Source organism: Bos grunniens, chromosome 18 (assembly GCF_055505025.1).
Source record: "Bos grunniens cultivar Pamir isolate PY7600 chromosome 18, Bosgru_T2T1.0, whole genome shotgun sequence".
Lineage (NCBI taxonomy): Eukaryota > Metazoa > Chordata > Mammalia > Artiodactyla > Bovidae > Bos > Bos grunniens.
In genome coordinates, this window is record NC_141182.1 from 16815367 (window position 1) to 16837406 (window position 22040).

The window sequence follows — 22040 nt, forward strand, 5'->3', positions numbered from 1 at the left end:
TTACAGCTATAAGTAATGACTTAAAGTATATGGGAGGATGAGCTTAGATTATATGTAAATACTACACTATTTTATATAAGGGACTTGAGCATCCTTGGATTTTCAAATCCACAGGGGGACTGGAACAAATCCCAGCTCTGAACTGAGGGGTGAGTGTACTTGCATGTGAGGATAGAAGTGGACCTTTCAGGGGTGATGGAAAACTTTAAAATAAAAGAGGTATGTCAGGTAAGAGAGGGTGTCAGGTAGCTCTTATTTAAGACTTTGGGAAGAATCCAGTTTCTCTCTGTCAGAGCAGCCTAAAGTGAAATTGGCTTGATTCAGTGGAAGGAAGCCCTGGGGGTAGAATCATGGTATACTGGCTTACAGTTTATTTACTAAGACACAAAGGTGCTCAGTGGAGGGACTGGGATGGAGGAGGGGGAGGAAGTAAATTCTAGATTGCAAGTCATGCACCCTGGCAAGGGACTGTCTTAGTGTTGTCAATGGTGTGCTGGTAAACGTGTGCATCTACAACTAACCTGTGATTGCAACTGGTGAGTGAATGTAGTTCCAACACAACTGTAACTTGACATTGTGCTTTATGTTAACAAGTAAGAGGGAATTGAAGCATCCAAGACTATGTTGGTTGCATCTTCACTCATTTGCCAATAACCCATGTAACTGCTGAAGAGTTTCCAGATACCGAAAGAGGATTTTCTCATTTTTTGTGCTGTTCACAATGTAATGCCTACAGGCAATACACTTGTTAATCTGAATTATTAACATTTCCTGCATTTATTTCTTAAGCCTAGGCAATCAATAAAATAATAAAAACAAATCCAGATATGTAGCCTTTGCTGATTTTTGTGGTATAAGTCCTCCCATCAAGGATGATTTCAAGCTACCAACATGTTGGGAAGAGAAGCGCATTAAGAAATCACTGTACAGTATTTCTATGTACAAATACAGTGGGTGTGCAAGCTAAGTAGAGGTATCTGACTCTTTGCAGCCCTATGGACTGCAGCCCACCAGGCTCCTCTCTCCATGGGGATTCTCCAGGCAAGAATACTGGACTTGGTTGCTGAGCCCTCTCCCAGGGGATCTTCCCAACCCAGGGATAGAACCTGTGTCTCTTACGACTCCTGCATTGGCAGGTGGGCTCTTTACCACTAGTGCCACCTGGGAAGCCCCTATCTACAGTAGATGTAAATAAACTTAAAAGTATAAAAAGTAAATATAGTGAAATAATTAGGAAGTGATAGATTTTTGAGCATTATCTTTGTCTTTGATATAATTAATTGTAAGTTTAATAATTTAAATACTATTTGTATTTAACAACTGGGCTCTCAAAATTCCTGAAAATTTGACAATTAGTCCTCATAAACCAGTATTTTAAAACAGTGAGCCTAAACATTTATGTTCTCCTAGTTAACTGGCAAGTAGGGACTCATGAGGAAGACCAGATTCTTGGAGCACTAATACAGAAATTAGATTTTTTTTTTCTCACCTTTCAGTTATAGTATGATTTGCCAATCTGGTTTATTTGTATACACCTGCAAAGAGATACATGATGGTTTCAAAGATATAACTCCATATAGAAATATAGATGTTATCCAGGAAATTAGTAACAGGGAAAAGTAAAGCAAATGCAATGCTGCTGCGGCTAAGTCGCTTCAGTCATGTCTGACTCTGTGTGACCCAATAGACAGCAGCCCATCAGGCTCCCCCATCCCTGGGATTCTCCAGGTGAGAACACTGGAGTGGGTTGCCATTTCCTTCTCCAATGCATGAAAGTGAAAAGTGAAAGTGAAATCGCTCAGTCGAGTCTGACTTTTAGCGACCCCACGGACTGCTGCCTACCAGGCTCCTCGGTCCATGGGATTTTCCAGGCAAGAGTACTGGAGTGGGGTGCCATTGCCTTCTCCAAATGCAAATGAAGGGAATGCAAATGTGTATAATGGATATGCTTATAGGACACGAGCTGCTCTCTCAGCATAACTGGAACTGAGTCACATATTGGCTTGGGGCACCTTCCATGTATATGAGGCCCACCCCTGATTCCTGGACTGGCCAGAGGAATTCCCTCCAGGGTTTCCTTTGGTATCCCAGAAAAAAGAAAAGTTCCCTGGCTTCCCAACTTCCTTTCAGGAAGAAGACAGAGCTGAAGTTTATTCAGTCTAGTTAGTGACAAGCCCATCACTGTGGTCAGGCTGGGGTCTAGGTCAGGACTGGGCATAAACCAGGAAGGAGGCAGATACTTCCAGCTCTGTGCTCCCCCATTCCCAGGGAGAGGCAATATTAGGGTTAGTTTAGACTCAGGATTAGTTCACGGCCGTTTGCACATGGTGAAACAGCCTGTGGACAGGAGAGGGCCGTTGGAGGCAGGTGATCTTTCTGGAAGAACTGGTTTCTTTCCTCATTGTTCCGAACACTTTCCCAGCCGGAAAGTGTCCAAGGCCAGAAGGGCAGCAGAGGGTAGGGGAGATGCTCAGGGCAAGGGGCAGAGGCACCGGCAAGCCAGGCCTGAAGAAGCTGAGAGAACTAGACTTTATTTCTCCTGTTCCTCTCCCTTCCCTTCCCTGGGGAGTTGGGTAAAGCTTTCTGGGGGCGAGTTCTCAGAGCTCCTGGAGCCCCTTGCTGGCCCTGGCCATCTGCTCGACTGCTGAATCCCTCCAGCCCAGCGCCTGATCATCTCTGTTCCAGAAACTGGGAAGCTCCTTCCCATCTTGGCCTTTGTCTACCGTCTGTCAAGGGCATGCTCCTCCTAGCTCCCCGGCAGAGCCTGGCCTTCCTCATCACATAGGTTTCAGCTTATACACCACCTTCACAGGGTAACCTTCCCAGATCTGCCTCCCTCATCTTGTCCTCCTCTCTCTAGCACTTTCTACACATTTTCCTATTAGATTTCCTTTACTTATCACTTTCTGAAATTGCCATTTCTTTGGGGGCTTATTTATTTACTGCCTACCTCAGGCCTTTTACACCAGGGTGGAATAAGTATTTGGTAGATAAATGAAGAAAGTAGACGCAGTGTTGTTAGAGAAGGAACCAGGAGAGCCACTCAGTCACTTGAGACCTCACATTTAGATTCTTGCTGCTTTCCCAAGGGGACTGGCACCCCATCACAGAGATACCCCATCCCTCAGGGGTGGGGTGGAAAGAAGGTGTTCATCAAGTAAGCAACTTAAATGTGGACCCGGTGCCATACCACACCTTCCATGGCATGGAATGCAATTGTATTTTAAAATAAATCCAGCTATTACTATGTGACTAGACACTCATATTGCTTGTTGTTGTTAGGGAGAGTATATGTTAAAAGCATTAAACGTGTGTTCAGAAAATATACTGCAAGGTTTATAAGATGGTTTTTGAAGTTCTGAAAAAATGGGGACATTCCCCCTTGTCCTTGGAGAAGTCTTGGTGAAAAGCTAAGCTCTTTGGGAGCTAGGTCCTGCATGTTTTTATCTTTGCTTCACCGCCAGAGCCTATCACAGTGTCAGGTACCCAGTGCCATCAGAGAGCAATGCAGAGCATGCTGGTTGGAGCCAAGATCTCCTGCTGATCAGCACAACTGCTCTGGAGGCCCTCGAGGCTCAGGCCCTGACTGTTTCTCCTTCACTTGTCATGTCCAATCCATCAGCATGCTCTGTTTCTGTTTTTATTTTAGTTAGTTAGTTAGTTATGGTTGCTCTGGGGCTTTGCTGCTGAGTACAGGCTACTTTCTGTGGTGTGCAGGCTTCTCACTGAGGTGCCTTCTCTTACTGCAGAGCTCAGGCTCTAGTGTTCTGGCTCAGTAGTTGCGGTGAATGGGCTTCGCTGCCCGTTTCACGGAATCTTCCCAGGCCAGAGGTGGAACCCATGTCCCCTGCACTGGCAGGTGGATTCTTAGCTACTTCCCTGGTGGGAAGTCCCATCAGCGTGCTGTGTTGAAGCTACACTCAAACATGGTTTGAATATACTGCTCTGGTCTGAGTCTGCATCACCTCTTGCCTGGGCAACTTCAACCAGCTCCTAACTGACCTTAAACACTTGTGTTCCATTCTCCACACAGCAGTTAACATGACCTTTTGAAAACGTTAAATCTGAAAAAGTATTCCCCAAGCTCAGAGTAAGACCCAAATTCCTCAGCAGATTCCTGACCCCCACTCCTTACTCCTTACTGAGCTCTCTACACCCCACCCCACCCCACCCACTTCTCTCCTGCTTCCCTCACCAGGCTCCAACTCAGCAAATCACAGGAGCATGCTCCACAAACATTCTAAATCCATCCCAGTCAGAAAACCTTTGCCATCACCACTCCTTCTGCCTGGAATAGCACTCCCTTGGCAGCCACCCCACAACCTCTGTGTGGCTGCAGTTCAGGGCTCCATTCAAACAAAGCTCAACTCTTCAGTGAGGCCTGCTCTGGCCATCTGAAGGGCATATCACCATCCAGAAGGATTTTCCTTACTTATTTTCTGTTTCTTCTCCCAGAATGTTAGCTCCATGAAAGCAGGAAGCTTGTCTGTTGTGTTCACTGATGTATCCCCAGCATCTAAAATAACATCCATTACATAGTAGGCATTCAGAAAATAGTTGTTTGGTGAATGAATAAAAGGTGGGATCACGACAGAGAAAGAGCTTTAGGTAGGAGACTCTGAGTTCCCAAATTTCTGTCTCCAGCACAGCGGCTAGGACACCTGTCTTCTCTTTTCTCTTACCTACTTCACATACAGAAACAAATAATTCCTGGATCAGACTCACCCACCTGTGGGTCTGTCCCTCTGGCCAAGTGGTGCTTAAGGAACTTGTACCTAGCAGGCCCTCAAGAAACGCATGTTGACTTGACTTTCAATTCCCTCCTGGATTCTGAGAACCTTGCTGAACTTCTTATTTGGGGAAAAATTTCCCTCTGCAACCTACAGCCAAAACCAAGTCAAATTCAATTCCCCTACTGCTATTTAATAGCCTTGTAATCATGAATAACTAAACTGTTTACCCTTTTTGAATCTCAATTACTCATTTATAAAAAGGAGATAGTGCTACCTTCCTCACAGGGGTGAAGGAGCTCCCAAAGGCCAAATGTGAAAAAATTTGAGCAACGAAATACATGATATCATTGCATGATAACCCATAAAACATTGAATATTTGAGTTCATATTAACATAAAAAATAATAGAATACGTAAATAAATGAAGGAGATGGGGCAGTTTTTTCTTACAGATTCCAGTTGATAAATGTAGACTTAACTCCCTACAGACTCTTACTTATAATGAGATAAATAGTACCTTAAAGTGGGGAACCTAATCACTGTTGAAATCATCATTGGTAAGATGTTTCACCGTCAATGTATCACTAAGGCACATCGCTTCTGTGGTCTTCCTGCCAAAAATGTATAATGTGATCTTGAGAAAACATCAGATAAACCCTAAGAGAGCGACATTCTACAAAACAAGAGACCAAAGCTTTGAAGGAAAAAAGAAAAAAGATTGAGGTGATATTTTATCTAAATAAAAAGTGGGATCCTGGACCAGAAAAAAGGACACGTGAGAAAACCGGAAAAATTTGTGGAGATTCATAAATTAGGTAACAGTAATATTAGTTTCTTGGTTTTTAGAGTCGAATCATGATTGTGTAAGATGGTTACACGGGAAGCTGGGTGAAAGGTACATGGAAACTCCCTAGTATATTTTTGTACATCTAAAATCAATTCGAATAGAAAGGTACAAACATTTCAAGTGGATAATATTCACACGGACCATTGGTGGGCACACAGCTCAGCTATGAATGAAACTCCAGAGAAAACAGAGGGCGGGGAGGCGGGGGTCATCGGCGGGCGGAGTGCGCTTCTCTTCGCGTGTGTACGGCGCCGGGCGGCGGCGGCGGCGGAGGCTGGGGGCGGGTGAGCGGGCGCGTGGGACCGGAAGCGGCAGCGCGCCCGAGTCAGAGCCTGGGTCGCCGCCGAGGAGGCCGCGCGAAGCCGGGCATCGGGCTCTTGGGGACTCTCCCGGCGCGGAGGGGTGTCGCCATGTCGTCCGTGAGCCCCATCCAGATCCCCAGCCGCCTCCCGCTGCTGCTCACGCACGAGGGCGTGTTGCTGCCCGGCTCCACCATGCGCACCAGCGTGGACTCGGCCCGCAACCTGCAGCTGGTGCGGAGCCGCCTGCTCAAGGGCACGTCGCTGCAGAGCACCATCTTGGGCGTCATCCCCAACACGCCCGACCCGGCCAGCGACGCGCAGGACCTGCCGCCGCTGCACAGGTAGGCCGGACGGCCCGGCGGCGGCGGCGGCGCGGCGTCCTTCCTGGACCGGCCCGGCCTCGGGGCGCGGGGCGCAGGGGGCCCCCGCCTCTTCAGACGACTCCCGTGCCAGACAGGCGGTGACAGCAGTGCCTCGTGACCGTTAAACGATTTGACCCACGGAGTCGTGAAAACTGCACAGTTAGCTGCTCACCATCTGTTGTGAATTTCCCTCCCGCCCCCTGGATCTTCAGGCTCCTAAGAGTGCGCCTAACCTTCCCCGCCCGGCTCTTTTCTTTCCTTTCTTCCCTGTCCCTACGCCCTTCTTTCTGTTCCTTCTTCCCAGTTCTTTTGTCCTCTTGACTGAGATACTTGCTCCGTCAGGTTTTCTCTCCCCCCGTCCCAGCCTATATTGCACCGTTTCTTTATTGAGGAAGCCATCTGTTCTTCCACACTCCCTGTCTTTTCCCCACCCTCCAACCCCCGCCTTCTCTCGTCCCCTCGGTTCTTCTGTTTTCCTTCCTAAAGGGCCTTCCCTGTTCACGTTTCCCCTTGTCTCCCCTCTATTCTTATATCTCAACATCTCTTAGGCCCCAAGCTACACCACCTACACCCCAAGCTCACCACCTACACCCCAAGCTCACCGATTCCCCTACACCGTGACCCTAGTTGTCTAGTTGTGTGACTTTGGGTGACAGGTGGAACCTGTGCTTATTTCATTCTTCATCTGTAATTTGGAAACTAACAGCATCTGCCTCTTAGGTGTGTGATGAAGAAGTGAGATCACACATGTGGTCTTTTTTGTGCTGGCCTGGATAAATGCTTACACGGTCTAGTACTGTCCGTGGGTAGCTGCATAGCTTGAAATGTGGCTTGTCCAAATTGAGATCCTAGAATGACCAGTTGTCCGGGTTGCCAGGGACCGTCCTGGTTTTAGCACTGAAACTTTTGTGTCCCAGGAAACCCCTTTGTTCAGATGAACCAGGATGGTTGGTCATCCTAAATGTACTATAAGTGTACACTACACACTAAATTTTGAAAATTTAGTATGAAAAGTGTTTTGTTGATTAATTTTATAGAGATTAAGTGTTGAAATGGTAGTATTTTGGATATTAGGAGTTAAGTAAAATATTAGCATTTCATCTGTTTCTTCTAATGTGGCTACTCAAATTACATAGGTGGTTGGCATTATATTTCTACTGGACAGAGCTGGTATATACTATGCTGTCAACAGATGCTGTTATCACCAAGCCTCCCAAGCTCTTGCCTCCTGTCCTTAACTCTTCTTGAGATGTTTAAGGTTTAGAGCCCTTCCTCTTTCATCTACAGTTACCTCTTTTAAAATTAGGTATACTTAATGGATTTTGAGAGGGTTAGGAATGTCTTGTTTTTGTCCAAATTCTTTTCATTATATACATTTTTTAAAGGAGACCATGGCTTTACTCAAATTCTCAGAGATGTGGTTCCCCTCCCCTCAGCTCCCCTCCCCTCCTAAAACAAAACAACAAAAACAGAGCAATCCTTTGTTGGGCCACCTTAAGCCTCGCCTTTCTCAAGCATGGAAAACATTTTGGTTTCCATCTGATCTGCTTTGCTTTGCTTGAGTAAAATTGGATACCTTTTTAAAAACAGAGATTCGCTTTCCGCACAGTTCTATTTATTTATGTATTTTTTGGCCGCATGTGGGATCTTGGTTCCCTGACCAGGGATCAAACCCACGCTCCCTGTATTGGAAGGGCAGAGTCTTGACCCCTGGGCCACCAGGGAAGTCCCCTGACAGATTTCAAGTTTCAGTAAACTGTGATAAACTGTGTTGGATTCTGGTTTTCCTACACATGACCCCACTCCTTAAGCCTCTGTGTAGTCCCATAATTTTTTGCTTTCTGTGCACAGGTCCTTAATTGCTAGTTGAGGCCAGTGTGCTCATGCAAAGATATTTTTGATTACTCATGGATACACTGTGAATTTTGAAAGTAGAGTTAGTGGTGTTTCAGTTTTGAGTGACTATTTGTTGGTATGATTCTATCTGAATTATCCTCCTTGGAAGTTATCCACTAATAATCAGATGAGGTGTAACGTGGTTCTTGCTGTTCTTATTTTGGCCTTTGTTTTAAATGAGTAGCAATGCTAAAGTTTAATCATTTAATTTAGAAAACCGACATTGAAAATTCTTGATGGAATTTCAGCATTACATCTGAATCCTAGACCATCTCATTAACCTAGAAATATTATTTGCTACTTGAAAAATTTATGTAGACTGTGTTCCTTAATATTAGGTTCCAGTGTCTTTTTTTCCCCAATTGAGCCTTAAATGCTCTTATTTTAAAAATTAAAAGAGCTTTAATATTACAAGTATTGAGTTACTTACAACGTTGTTCTGTTTCAATGCGCAAATCTGCCCTTCCGCAGTTACCTACTGTTTCAGATTGTAGGAGGACCCCAGAGGCACAGCGAGGGCTTTGCTCCTGTCTCTTGCTGCCTTTAGACCATCCAGGTGACGGTGCCTCAGTCTTCAAGGAACAGCGGTGATCATTTGTTTCCCCAGACTCTTTGTCCTAAAGTGCCAGGGTCAGATGTTGACTTAGCTGAACCACTTCCTCAACCATGTTGAACAGTACAGTCCCTTTTTTGCATGTTGGTGTGTAGGCATGTTGCCTACTTTTGATTAGCCCCAGTGTGGAACTTGGCTCTCCTGCCACCGCAGGCCACCCTGCTTCATTGGACTGTCTTTTTAGTGACTCCTCAGAAGCTCATTGTTTTCTTAATGAAAATGGACAGTAATTTAACATTCCCTGCACAGTGTCTTCAGACATTTCGAGATGGCTCTGCAGTCTTCTCCCAGTCTTCCAGTCTTTGTTTTAAATGAGTAGCATTTCCTTTCTTCATAGTACTGATTGCTCAGTCCCTCTTCATTTTGGGATACTTCATCTCTGAAGTGAAGTGAAGTGAAGTGATGTGAAAGTCACTTAGTCATGTCCGACTGTTCGTGACCCCAAGGACTATACAGTTCATGGAATTCCCTAGGCCAGAATACTGGAGTGGGTAGCCTTTCCCTTCTCCAGGGGATCTTCCCAACCCAGGGACTGAACTCAGGTCTCTCGCATTGCAGGTGGATTCTTGACCAGCTGAGCCATAAGGGAAGCCCAAGATTCAATCTCTGGTTGGAGAAGTAAGATCCCACAAGCCAAGTTCAGTTCAGTGCAGTCGCTCAGTCGTGTCCGACTCTTTGCAACCCCCTGAATTGCAGCACTCCAGGCCTCCCTGTCCATCACCAACTCCCGGAGTTCACCCAGACTCACGTCCATTGAGTCAGTGATGCCATCCAGCCATCTCATCCTCTGTCGTCCCCTTCTCCTCCTGCCCCCAATCTCTCCCAGCATCAGAGTCTTTTCCAGTGAGTCAACTCTTCGCATGAGGTGGCCAAAGTACTGGAGTTTCAGCTTTAGCATCATTCCTTCCAAAGAAATCCCAGGGCTGATCTTCAGAATGGAAAAGCATCAATTCTTTGACGCTCAGCTTTCTTCACAGTCCAACTCTCACATCCATACATGACCACTGGAAAAACCATAGCCTTGACTAGACGGACCTTTGTTGGCGAAGTAATGTCTCTGCTTTTCAATATGCTATGTAGGTTGGTCATAACTTTTCTTCCAAGGAGTAAGCATCATTTAATTTCATGGCTGCAGTCACCATCTTCAGTGATCTTGGAGCCCCCAAAAATAAAGTCATCCACTGTTTCCACTGTTTCCCCACCTATTTCCCATGAAGTGATGGGACCAGATGCCATGATCTTCATTTTCTGAATGTTGAGTTTTAAGCCAACTTTTAGGCCTGACCAAGTAAATTAAGTTAAACAAAAGAAAAGAAAAAAGCAAGTGGTTGGCAAATAGACCACAGCTATCCTTATCTTCATATTCTAGCAAGGTTATGCTCAAAATCCTTCAAGCTAGGCTTCAGTACTATGTGAACCGAGAACTTGCAGGTGTACAAGCTGGGTTTAGAAAAGGCAGAGGAACCAGAGATCAAATCGCTAACATCCATTGGTTCATAGACAAAGCAAGGGAATTTCAGAAAAACATCTACTGCTTTATTGATTATGCTAAAGCCTTTGACTGTGTGGATCACAACAAACTGGTCAATTCTTAAAAGAGATCAGAGTATCAAACCACCTTACTTGTTTCCTGAGAAACCTATATGCAGGTCAGGAAATAACAAAACCGGACATCAAACAATGGACTTGTTTCCAAATTGGGTAAGGAGTGCCTCAAGCCTGTATGTTGTCACCCTGCATATTTAACTTCTGTGCAGAGTACGTCATGTAAAATGTTGGGCTGGATGACTCACAAGCTGGAATCAAGATTGCCAGAGGAAGTATCAATAACCTCAGATATGTAGATTATACCACTCTAATGGCAGAAGGCAAAGAGGAACTAAAAGGCCTCTTAAGGGTGATAGAGGAGAGTGAAAAGGCTGGCTTAAAACTCAGCATTAAAAAAATGAAGATCTTGGCATCTGGTCCTATCATTTCATAACAAATAGAAGGGGACAAAGTGGAACAGCAACAAATTTCATTTTCTTGGGCTCCGAAATCACTGCAGATGGTGACTACAGCCGTGAAATTAAAAGACGCTTGCTACTTGGAAGGAAAGCTGTGACAAACCTAGACAGCACATTAAAAAGCAGAGACATCAGTTTGTCAACAAAGGTCTGTATAGTCGAAGCTATGTTTTTTTCCAGTAGTCATTACAGATGTAAGAGTTGGACCATAAAGAAGGCTGAGTACCAAAGAACTGATGCTTTTTAATTGTGGTGCTGGAGAAGATTCTTGAGACGCTTGGACAACAAGGAGATCAAATCAGTCAATCCTAAAGGAAATTAACCCTGAATATTCGTTGGAAGGACTGATGCTGAAGCTGAGACTCCCATAATTTGGCCACCTGATGCAAAGAAACAACTCACTGAAAAAGATCCTGATGTCAGGAAAGGTCGAAGGCAGGAGAAGGGGGCTGCTGAAGATGAGATAGCTAGATAGCATCACCAACTTCGTGGACATGAGTTTGAGCAAACTCTGGGAGATGAGGAAGAACAGGGAAAGCTGGTGTGCTGCAGTCCATGTGGTCACAAAGAATTGGACACAACTTGGCGACTGACCAACAGCAAAAAAGGGCTTGGGCTTCCCAGGTGGCTCAGTGGTAAAGAATCCACCTGCCGATGCCAGAGAGGTGGGCTCAGTCCCTGGGTCCAGAAGATTCCCTGCAGAAGGAAATGGCAACCCATTCCAGTATTTTTGCCTGGGAAATCCCATGGGCAGAGGAGCCTGGCAGGCTATAGTTCATAGGGTTGCAAAAGAGTTGGACATGAGTGTCTTCCTCTAATGCGGGAGACCTGAGTTCGATCCCTGGGTTGGGAAGATCCCCTGGAGAAGGAAATGGCAACCCATTCCAGTATTCTTGCCTGGAAAATCCCATGGACGGAGGAGCCTGGTGGGCTACAGTCCATGGGGTCGCAAAGAGTGGGACACGACTGAGCAACTTAACTAACTTTGCGTCTAAACGACAATAAAGCTCATAGTAATAGAAGTAGATTATTTAGAAAGATGACTAAGTTGATACAAGCCTTATGTATCATAGTTCGATCATAGAAGGAAAGTTTTAATTGAACATTTTGTTTATTCAATACCTATTTTTATATGTAAAACCTAGAGCCCAACATACAATACAGCTTGTCTAAAATAGCATTAGGGGCCTACCTGGAAGTCAAGTGGTTAAGACTTTGCCTTCCAGTGCCTAGAGGGGAATCCGGTTGGATCTCTGGTCAGGCCTCCCGGCCAAAAAAACTGGAACGTAAACAATAGAAGCAATATTGTAACAAATTCAATAACGACTTTAAAAATGGTCCACATTAAAAAAAAAATCTTAAATAACATAAATGTCATCCTTCTTCCCAGAGCTTTTACCCCAAATGTCTTTCACTGAATAGTCTCTTTCTAGCCATCTAATTATTTTGCACATCATGTTTCTTCTTTAAAAAGGGTGCATTCTTTTTATGTACCCTTTTGGTTTTTGTTTAGGTCTGTTGTCAACTACAAGTGATTTAAAGTAAGAAATAATTCACATTGAAAACCCCTGTATATTTTTTCCACTTAATCACTTTACTGTTTGGAACATCTCCTTTTACAGTTAGCAAAACTTTTATTTGCTTTGTGAGAAGACTCATTTTTATGTCACCTTTAATCAGTGACATAGCCCAAATAATTAAATTTATTTTCTAATCTAGAGTTTTGGATTTGTCTTATCTCCCTCTGGTTTCTCTTTAGTTTCTAGTCTGTTAACCCCTGAGGCTGGGAATCCAGTTTGTTATCTGTCAGTGTTTCTTATAAATAGAACTGTAAACATTCTGCATTATATAAGCTTTTGTGGTTGTCATCTGCCGTGAACTACAGTCTTCATTAGTCTCTAGTTTAGGTCCAGCTAACTCGCTCAGGGAGTTAGGCAGGTTTTCAGCGAATGGGAGATAGAACCTACTGTTTGATTAGTGACTGAAGAAAAGCAGCTGCAACACAAAATCAGGTTTTTGAAGTACGTGATGTTTTTTTCTCCCCACCAAATTATTTTCCTGATTGTTTGGTTTCACTTATTATTAAAATCAAGTTTTATCCCCTGTCCACGTGGTATGCTTGCAAGGATGGTAAGGAAATATCTGCATAACTCAGAATAAACTGAGTGGAGTGGCGGTGGGAAGCCAAAGGTTACAGGTTATATACAGAATGCATCATTTACAAGGAAGGAATCAAGAATGAACTGCAGTTGGAAATGAGCAATCTCACTAAAGTATGCGCACGTTGTCTATGCCATTAGTATGTTTGAGATGGGTGAGTTTAATATTCCTGTGTCACCATTGTCCAGTGTTGAAAGCGCTGAGCACTTTGGTTTTAGTTTCTTTTCTGAAGTTACAACCTAGCCTGTGGCTCAGGGGAGAAAATCTAGCTGTAGATGGCATCTGGAAGTCACCTCTGAATCTTGATCTTTCTGCTTTGTATTACTGCAGCTTAGTTTGGATGAGGCTTCCTTCCTGTGGATTCGTTTATATGCAACTTGGTCAGAATTGAATGATAAGGAGCTGAGGCTTAAATGACTTTCTAAGGCTGAGGCTTGTAACTTTCTATCAAGTGTTTGGTGTGGTGATTACCACTCAGAACTAGGTTTACACTTTCCTGAGGTCTAGGTATTTGACTAAGTCTCCTTAGACCACTAATAAGTGTGGCCTCTGATATTTAGCCCCACATTTAGAAATTCAGAGTTCAAGGGCATACATGTTAATTCCCAGATTTGATGGCAGTTTTATAGACAAATTACATAAAAAACCTGGTTTGGTGTTAGAAGAAAAACTGGTTGGAACAGGGATTGGTTGGTTTATGTCATACTGTTTGTATTTAAATCTGCTTAGAGTGTGTGTGCGCGGAGAAGGCAACGGCACCCCACTCCAGTACTCTCGCCTGGAAAATCCCATGGACAGAGGAGCCTGGTAGGCTGCAGTCCATGGGGTCGCTAAGAGTCGGGCACGACTGAGAGACTTCGCTTTCACTTTTCACTTTCATACATTGGAAAAGGAAATGGCAACCCACTCCAGTGTTCTTGCCTGGAGAATCCCAGGGACGGGGAGGCCTGGTGGGCTGCCGTCTATGGGATTGCACAGAGTCGGACACGACTGAAGCGACTTAGCAGCAGCAGCAGCAGCAGAGTGTGTGTGTGTGTGTGTGTGTGTGTGCGTGCGTGTGTGTGTGTGTGCGTGTGCGCGCACACTCAGTAGTGTCCAACTCTTTGCGACTTCATAATGCTAGTGTATATTCTGGTGAAAGATTACCTCATTCCCAGCTGGCAAAATTAATTTAAACTATGTAAATCTCAACAGCTTTTACGTTTTTATGTTTAAATAATCCAAATGCTTAGGAATTTCTACCTAATTCTTAAAACATCTAATTAGAATGAGATGGCACCATAGCAGGTGGTAGGGACTTAACAGACCGTGCTGTTGTTACTGTTTAGTCATGTCTGACTTTTTGTGACCCCATGTACTGTAGTCCTGCCAGGCTCCTCTGTCCATGGGATTTCCCAGGCAAGAATACTGGAGTGGGTTGCCATTTCCTTTTTCAGTGGATCTTCTAGACCCAAGGATTGAACCCAAATCTCCTTCATTGGTGAAAAGAAGTGAAAGTCACTCAGTCATATCTGACTCTTTGTGACCCCATGGACTATACAGTCCATGGAATTCTCCAGGCCAGAATACTGGAGTGGGTAGCCTTTCTCTTCTCCAGGGGATCTTCCCAACCCAGGGATCGAACCCAGGTCTCCCACATTGCAGGCAGAATCTTTACAAGTTGAGCCACAAGGGAAGCCCCCCTCATTGGTAGGCGGATTCTTTACCACTGAGCCACCAGGAAAGCCCAACAGACAGTGCACTGGATGCTGAATGAAATAGAGAAGTAATTCATTTGCACTTTAGATGTTCTTTGCTTTTTGATGAATTTCTCAGAAAAGGCAAACCTTTTGAGGTGAGTTTCTGCCCTGCATACCGAGCATTTGTAACGCTGCTGTTCTGTGTGTTTTTCAGGATTGGGACAGCTGCACTGGCAGTCCAGGTTGTGGGCAGTAACTGGCCCAAGCCCCACTATACTTTGCTGATAACAGGCCTGTGCCGCTTCCAGATCATACAGGTTGTGAAAGAGAAGCCGTATCCTGTTGCCGAGGTGGAACAGTTGGACCGGCTGGAGGAGTTCCCTAATACCTGTAAGACTAGGGAGGAGCTCGGAGAGCTATCCGAACAGTTTTACAAATATGCGGTACAAGTGAGTTGCTTTTAGTGTTTCCTTAAAATTCTATTTTCTTTGGTTTCTTTGTTACCATAAGATGTGATAAATTTGTTGAGTGGTGAAGTGTTCAGGCAGTATGTGCTTAGAAGATTTAGTGATATATTGATTTCAAATTGCTTTTGTCTGGGCTTATATCTCAATTTTTCTAGGACATGCTAGCCAACGCTTTCTAAAATTTTTCCAAAGAGTGTTTCTGGAGCTTTCCTTGTAACTTTCAGTGTCTCCACACCAGATAGTTATTAAACCTAAATAATCTTAAATGTTAAAATATTGAACAGAAGCTGTTTGTCACTAGAAGATCTAGGCAGCACACTATATGTCACGTTGGTTCAGAAGTCAGGATCACACTGTGGCTGGTGTGGAAGATAAAGTCCATGGTTTCACATGTGGTTGAAACCTCGATCCTCTAGAATTCTGGGAGGGATGCACACATTAGGTGTACATTAAACATTGGACTCCTTAATTCTAGGTTTGAGTTTTAATTCTCGATTGAGCAGAAAGCTTCTCCCCTCACCCCCAAAGCATATGCTTTTATGCTTTTATTCACTTCAGATCTTACTGAAGTATATTACAAAATGTAGTCTTGTGTGTTCTATTGATGTAACCCAGTGACTAAGCTGAAACTGTGTGGGACAGGCAGTGTCTAAAGGCCTTGATTATAAACTCTATTGACTATTGAAAGTGTGTAGGGCAGGTGTTCATAGCCTGTGGTGTTTGTACTTGATGTGGCATTTGAAGGGACACATTTCTAGTGTGGTGAACAACAGGAACATAGAGAATTTTGAACTACATCCACTCTCAGAACTGAAAGGAAAAACCTACTTGAAGAGAGAAGCTTCAGTTTGAGAACCAGAGTAAGTGAATATGCTATTTAGGAATGAAGGCGATTAAGGGGAAAGTAGAATTTATCTTCCTTTTCCTGAGCGATCATCCCTGAGTCTCAGTTCCTCTCTTGGACATAGCATCATAGCTTCTTTCTTTATACTTTACTTCTCCCCACTTTAAATCAACAGAAAGTTTTAAATATGTTAAGATTTTATAATGGCATTCAAGGAATTTTTATAACATCACCACAGTTACACCACCATCGTGCAAAAGGCAAGGGGAGCTTTATCAACAGCCCCACTGAATATCACAGTTACCGAAAGTTTGCCTGGAGCTTGATCTGTCTTAACTCCAGGCTATACCCTGGAACTCGTTTTTTTTTTTTTTTTTAAGTCATTCAGTCAGTGCTCAAATTTTGACTAATCCTGTGTTCTACTAAAAACAGTATTTCAGCTACTGACTGGTTAACATAATCAGCCATGTTAAATTTCCAGAATTTGATAATTACACTCTGTAAGAGAATACGTATCCTTATTCTTAAGAACAAGGTCATGATGTCTGCAGTTTATTCTGACATGTTTAGCAATATTTGTGTGTTGTGTGTGTGTGTGTAGAGTTGGGGAGAGAGAAAGCAGATGTGGCAAAGTGTTAACCGATGATGAATTTAGGGGGAGTTTATTAGGGGAAGGAGTTTCTTTATACTACTGTAACTTTTCTATAAATTTTACTTTTTTAAAATAAAATCACTGATTTACAAACACTTTTATAAACATTATTATTACCCACTTTTGAGCCATTTTTGCTTTTCATTCCAATCGACATTTTAACTATACTTCTCTTTTCCTTTGAGTCCTGTAAAAATGCCTGGACCCTAATAATCAGTGATTGTTCGGAAGCAAGGACTTTCTTTGTGACCCAAACTTAAACCTGTATGACAATTTGATTTTTTAAAATCACAAATAATGCCCAATTTTATTAAAAAGGACTTTTTTTTCTCCCTTTGTAGTTGGTTGAAATGTTGGATATGTCTGTCCCTGCAGTTGCTAAATTGAGACGTCTTTTAGATAGTCTTCCAAGGGAAGCTTTACCAGACATTCTGACATCAATTATCCGAACAAGCAACAAAGAGAAGCTCCAGGTCAGTGTTCCCCTCTGGAATGCCACGCTGCTTTGTCACTTCTTATTCAGATCTAGGTAGTAAGTTTTGACTTTCAGGTAAGAGATACTGGAGACCCACAGAAGTAGTTAAGATACATTTACACTTAAATTGACTTTAAAGTGATTGCTTTACATTTTTGTGTACCCAGACAGTTCTTGCCTTTGCATTATCAGTACTGGTAGTTTGTTAACTTAGGAAAAAGTTTAAGTGAGAATGACTTTTTAAAAATGTGGAGCTGTGACCTTTCCCTTGTATATAATAAGTCTGCACTGTTAGAATTCTTCGTGTTTCTTACAGAAACCACAGCTATGATGTGTTATCTATGATTTTTTTTTATGGTTTTCAACTTCTATTTGTTTAAAGTGAAATGAGTTTAAAAGACACTTGAAAAATAATCCAAATGTGGATTCTTAGATTTGAATGTCTTTTCTCCAAACTATTGGAGAAGGAAATGGCCACCCACTCCAGTACTCTTGCCTGGACAATCCCATGGATGGAGGAGCCTGGTGGGCTACAGTCCATGGGGTTGCAAAGAGTCAGACATGACTGAGCGACTTCACATTCTCCAAACTATAACAGTTTTCCTGTACACTTATTTTTGTACTATTTTTAAGCGATCTGTTTTATTGACTCTTCCGAGAACATTAAACTACCTTCCTTATTTCGTCAGTTTATTTAATGCTTAAGTCTAACAATTATACTAGCCAATGCGACTAATGCAGATAGGTTGTGTTTAAACACAAGAATTCGGTTTAGCTGGTAGGAGCAGAGAACGCAGGATTTCTCCCGACTGACCTAGCTTGGGCTTAGCAAGGGCATTTTACTGAGGAACCAGAGAGCATTACTCACTCAAATCATTCTTGGAGGTTGGTTAAAATGTTCCTAGGCTCTTGTGTATGTAAAATGTTAAATTTTTTGAACCTATAATTTGTTTAGACTCCTACATAGACACATCTGGGCTTTCAGAGGATAATTCCCGGGAAAGACTTGACATAAAATGTGTTTTGTTCTTGCTCTTGGAACAATGTCTTGGCTTCATCTTTTAAATAGAAACTCAAGATACTGTTATTCTTATCTTTGTTTTCGGATTCTGGTATTTATGTCAGATGACCTTGCTGATAATTTGGTTGTGTTAGCCATAGTGTAGCTGTGAATATTGAGAGGTGTTATCTTTTTTACTTAGCAGTTTAAGTCATGAGTCTTGACTGCCTTATTTCTGGAGCATGTATTTCTGAGAGAGAGATGCTGTAACGTTTCAGATTTTAGATGCTGTGAGTCTGGAGGAACGGTTCAAGATGACCATACCACTGCTTGTCAGACAAATCGAAGGCCTGAAATTGCTTCAGAAAACCAGAAAACACAAGCAAGATGATGATAAGCGGGTAAATCCTCCTTTTAACCCATTTCTTTAGGTTCTTTAGTTGTTTCTGTGTGAGGTAAGGTTCAGTTGTTTTCTTTTTTTTTTTTAAGAAAAAAATTGGGGGAATAAAGAAAGGAACAAAGAAGAACAAGTTCGTTGTCTCTTTCACCCAAGTTACTGATAAAATTTTGAATTCTAGTTTGTTTCCCTCTGCCCCTTCTCCATGTTTGGACTTTTTTTTTCCTTTGAAGCATGTAGACATTTTCTCATGTTTCATTTTGATACTCATTGAAAGGGATAGTTTACTAAGCCATTTCTTTTTCTGTGTGTGTGATGTTTTCAATATATTAAAAATTAACTAATAACCATGACGACTGTCTTTGAGTATGATTTTTTTTCCCACTGCATACAGTATTTATTAAGAGCATACCACAAAATTATTTTCTAAAAGGACTGACTGAATGTGTTGTGCCATACTTTGGCTTTTTAAAAATTATTTCGTACTGTTTTAAGTTTTTGACTTGACTTTTTTTGTTTTAATTTATAAACGTTTCAATTTTCATTTGTGCAAACTGTTAGTCTTAGTTTAATATTTCTGTTTTTATAAAATTATATTTTTGCTGTTTGATGTTTTTAACTTTTATATTTGACTGTATTAAATAGGTAATTTCATAAGTTAAATAAACTCTAAGGCCTTTAAGTTAAATGCCAGTATATCATTTTGCTCCCGGAACAGCTAGAGTTGATTCATGGTGTTAATGAGTTGAGAATTTCAAAAGAGTAGGTGGTTTTTAAAACATGGTAGAGTGGAGAAGGCAATGGCACCCTATTCCAGTACTCTTGCCTGGAAAATTCCACGGACGGAGGAGCCTGGTAGGTTGCAGTCCATGGGGTCGCTAAGAGTTGGACACGACTGAGCGACTTCACTTTCACTTTCCACTTTCATGCATTGGAGAAGGAAATGGCAACCCATTCCAGTGTTCTTGCCTGGAGAATCCCAGGGACGGGGGAGCCTGGTGGGCTGCCGTCTATGGGGTTGCACAGAGTCGGACACGACTGAAGCGACTTAGCAGCAGCAGAGAGTCACAGAGAAGGAGAGCTTAAATAAGACCATTTGACTTGGCAGAGGAGACTGTTGTTGGGTTTCAGGGAACAGTTTCAGCACACTGGAGACAAAAGTCAAAGTACAAAGTACAAATTATTAAGTAACCAGAAGGGAAGAGGAAGTGGTGATTAGTGCCTCTTGTTGGAAAAGCAGAACATCACAAGGGAAGTAAATAGTGTATACTGCTAAGCTGCTAAGCCGCTTCAGTTGTGTCCGACTCTGTGCGACCCCAGAGACGGCAGCCCACCAGGCTCCCCCGTCCCTGGGATTCTCCTGGCAAGAACACTGGAGTGGGTTGCCATTTCCTTCTCCAATGCATAAAAGTGAAAAGTGAAAGTGAAGTCGCTATCGTGTCTGACTCTTCACGACCCCCTGGACTGCAGCCTACCAGGTGCCTCCGTCCATGGGATTTTCCAGGCAAGAGTACTGGAGTGGGGTGCCATTGCCTTCTCCGAAATAGTGTATAGTTAATTGGAAAAAACCATAGATAAGTTAAAACATTTTCAAAGGCTGAAGACTTTTCTGCTTGTTACAGATGAAGAGAATAGAGGCAGTAGCTGAAAGGTTAATGATGTTAAAAAGAAACTTTGTATTGTAGGGAGAAAATGGAATTTATTCAGTTGCCAAATGATGAGTAGTCATTAAGTATATCAAGAAAATAGTGGCTGCTGTAGTAGCCCAAGAAGAGACAATTGTTAGATGTTTTCATCATTACTAGTAGCCAATTTCTTGAATTTTTTCTTCTCATGCTGGTAGTGTTAGCATGTATGGAAGAAACACGTCCATCTCATCTTCATCTGCTTTTTAAATTCTGCTCCCTCCATATGTTCATGTTCCTCCTCATCATTCTGAACTTCAGTTCCTAAAGCTTTAGACTCTACCCGTAAAAATGTCTCCTGCCGCTCGGTGCTTCGTCCCCAGTTTACTTGGGCACGCGGTTTTTCATTCCTGCTTTATCTTGTAGGTCATCGCAATACGGCCTATGAGAAGGATTACACATGTCCCAGGTGCTCTAGCGGACGAGGATGAGGATGAAGATAACGATGACATTGTCATGCTGGAGAAAAAGATACGGACATCCAGCATGCCGGAACAGGCCCACAAAGTCTGTGTCAAAGAGATAAAAAGGTAGGTTGTAGAAGCTGTTCGTTCATTAGGATTTTCATTTGCTTATTAACGTTAAAAACTGTTGCTCATGGAAGTGAATCTGCTACTTTGTGTTACAAAGCTGATCTCTCATTTCATAGTCTTTTATCTTTCTCCTTTCCCTTATATTTAGTATAGTTATGGACCACTCTATTCATCTTACCTTTCCACTGTTATCTCTTTATCGCTTATATTTCTTATGTTTATGGCTTTCCTAATTCTCAGGTTGTAGCGGTGATCTGTGAGGTGCTTTCTCTTCTTTATTCCTCCATCAGAATCTGATTCTTAATACTCCTGAACCAACACCATGTTGAGCATTTTCTTTTTCTTGAGTGCTGAATATACTAAGTGATGTAACTTTTCCATCTACTGGATGCTGTCAGGCACAAGTCACTATTGCCTTTACATAGTCTTAAGGCCATACTTTACTTAGAAATAATGTTTATGCGATCATTGTGTTCTTTGCACATCACTGTTTTCGTCCTTAGATTAACTTTAGGAGGCAGGGACAATCATTTTTGCTTTCATTCAAGATAAAGTACAGGGGAACCTTGCTGACAGAATAGGGTACATGAGTTGATCACATTTTCTGGATAATCTCAGGGTTAAAGCCAATTTTTTCTTTCCGTACTTATAACATTCTGACTGTATTGCATTTTTTTAATGAGTGGATTGTAATCAACCTAAATGTATGATCAGGAACTACAGATTTGACTTCTGAGAGGCACAGTTAAGAACATAAGTAAATGTCATTGAGGTATTTTACAGTGACTCTGACATTAGTTAACAAATGCAGAACATCTATTATGTACAGAACACTTTACTAAGCACTGCATATATTATGGAAGTGCATTATTTTAATTAAATATCTGATGAGCTTTCTCTCTGATACAAGACAATATGTAATTATTGTATTATACATGATTAGGCACCTAAGTAAATCACTGGGTAATTGACTTGAGACTCTTCCTATGAGATACAGATATTGATAAGGCCTTACATATTTCAAGGATAGGATCAGAGTGCTAGTTTGCAAGTATCTGTTTAAAACAAAATAATCTTTTTATTACCTAGATTTTTATTAGGTTGATGCAAAAGTAATAGTAGTTTTAGAACACATCTTTATTAATCAAAATAGGAACCATTACAATCAACACATTTTTGCCAATGAGAAATAAGTTTGCTTATTCCTGTAGCACTAAACTCTGTGCTTTGGGATTCAGTGAACTCTTGGAAAGCATTTTCAGCCTCTTGATGGTTGTTGGAAGCATTTTCCCTGCAAAAAGTTATCGAGAAGCTTGAAGAAGTGGTAGTCGGTTGGTGAGAGGTCAGGTGAATATGGCAGATGAGGCAAAACTTTGTAGCCCAATTGGTT

General features: G+C 42.4%; 2 protein-coding genes across 6 annotated transcripts in view; one reads left to right on the plus strand and one right to left on the minus strand.

Moving 5' to 3' along the window:
* Nucleotides 1-8730, minus strand: part of ABCC11 (ATP binding cassette subfamily C member 11) — an 87499-nt gene extending 78769 nt beyond the window's left edge. For 2 of the 3 annotated variants that reach the window (XM_086349469.1, XM_086349467.1), the window contains exon 1: nucleotides 8570-8726. The gene's annotated coding sequence lies outside the window, so the exon portion shown is untranslated. Of the gene's footprint in view, nucleotides 1-8569 lie in introns of all 3 variants that reach the window. The other variant, XM_086349468.1, reaches the window with a different exon arrangement.
* LONP2 (lon peptidase 2, peroxisomal) overlaps nucleotides 5902-22040 on the plus strand; it is an 84609-nt gene continuing 68470 nt past the window's right edge. For 2 of the 3 annotated variants that reach the window (XR_015144986.1, XM_086349470.1), the window contains exons 1-5: nucleotides 5902-6222; nucleotides 14812-15046; nucleotides 16902-17033; nucleotides 18314-18436; nucleotides 20484-20647. Coding sequence is in view for 2 of the 3 variants with exons in the window: in XM_086349470.1 (XP_086205596.1) it covers nucleotides 5990-6222; nucleotides 14812-15046; nucleotides 16902-17033; nucleotides 18314-18436; nucleotides 20484-20647 (887 nt within the window). In the remaining variant the exon portion in view is untranslated. Of the gene's footprint in view, nucleotides 6223-14811; nucleotides 15047-16901; nucleotides 17034-18313; nucleotides 18437-19625; nucleotides 19937-20483; nucleotides 20648-22040 lie in introns of those variants that run through there. The other variant, XM_086349471.1, reaches the window with a different exon arrangement.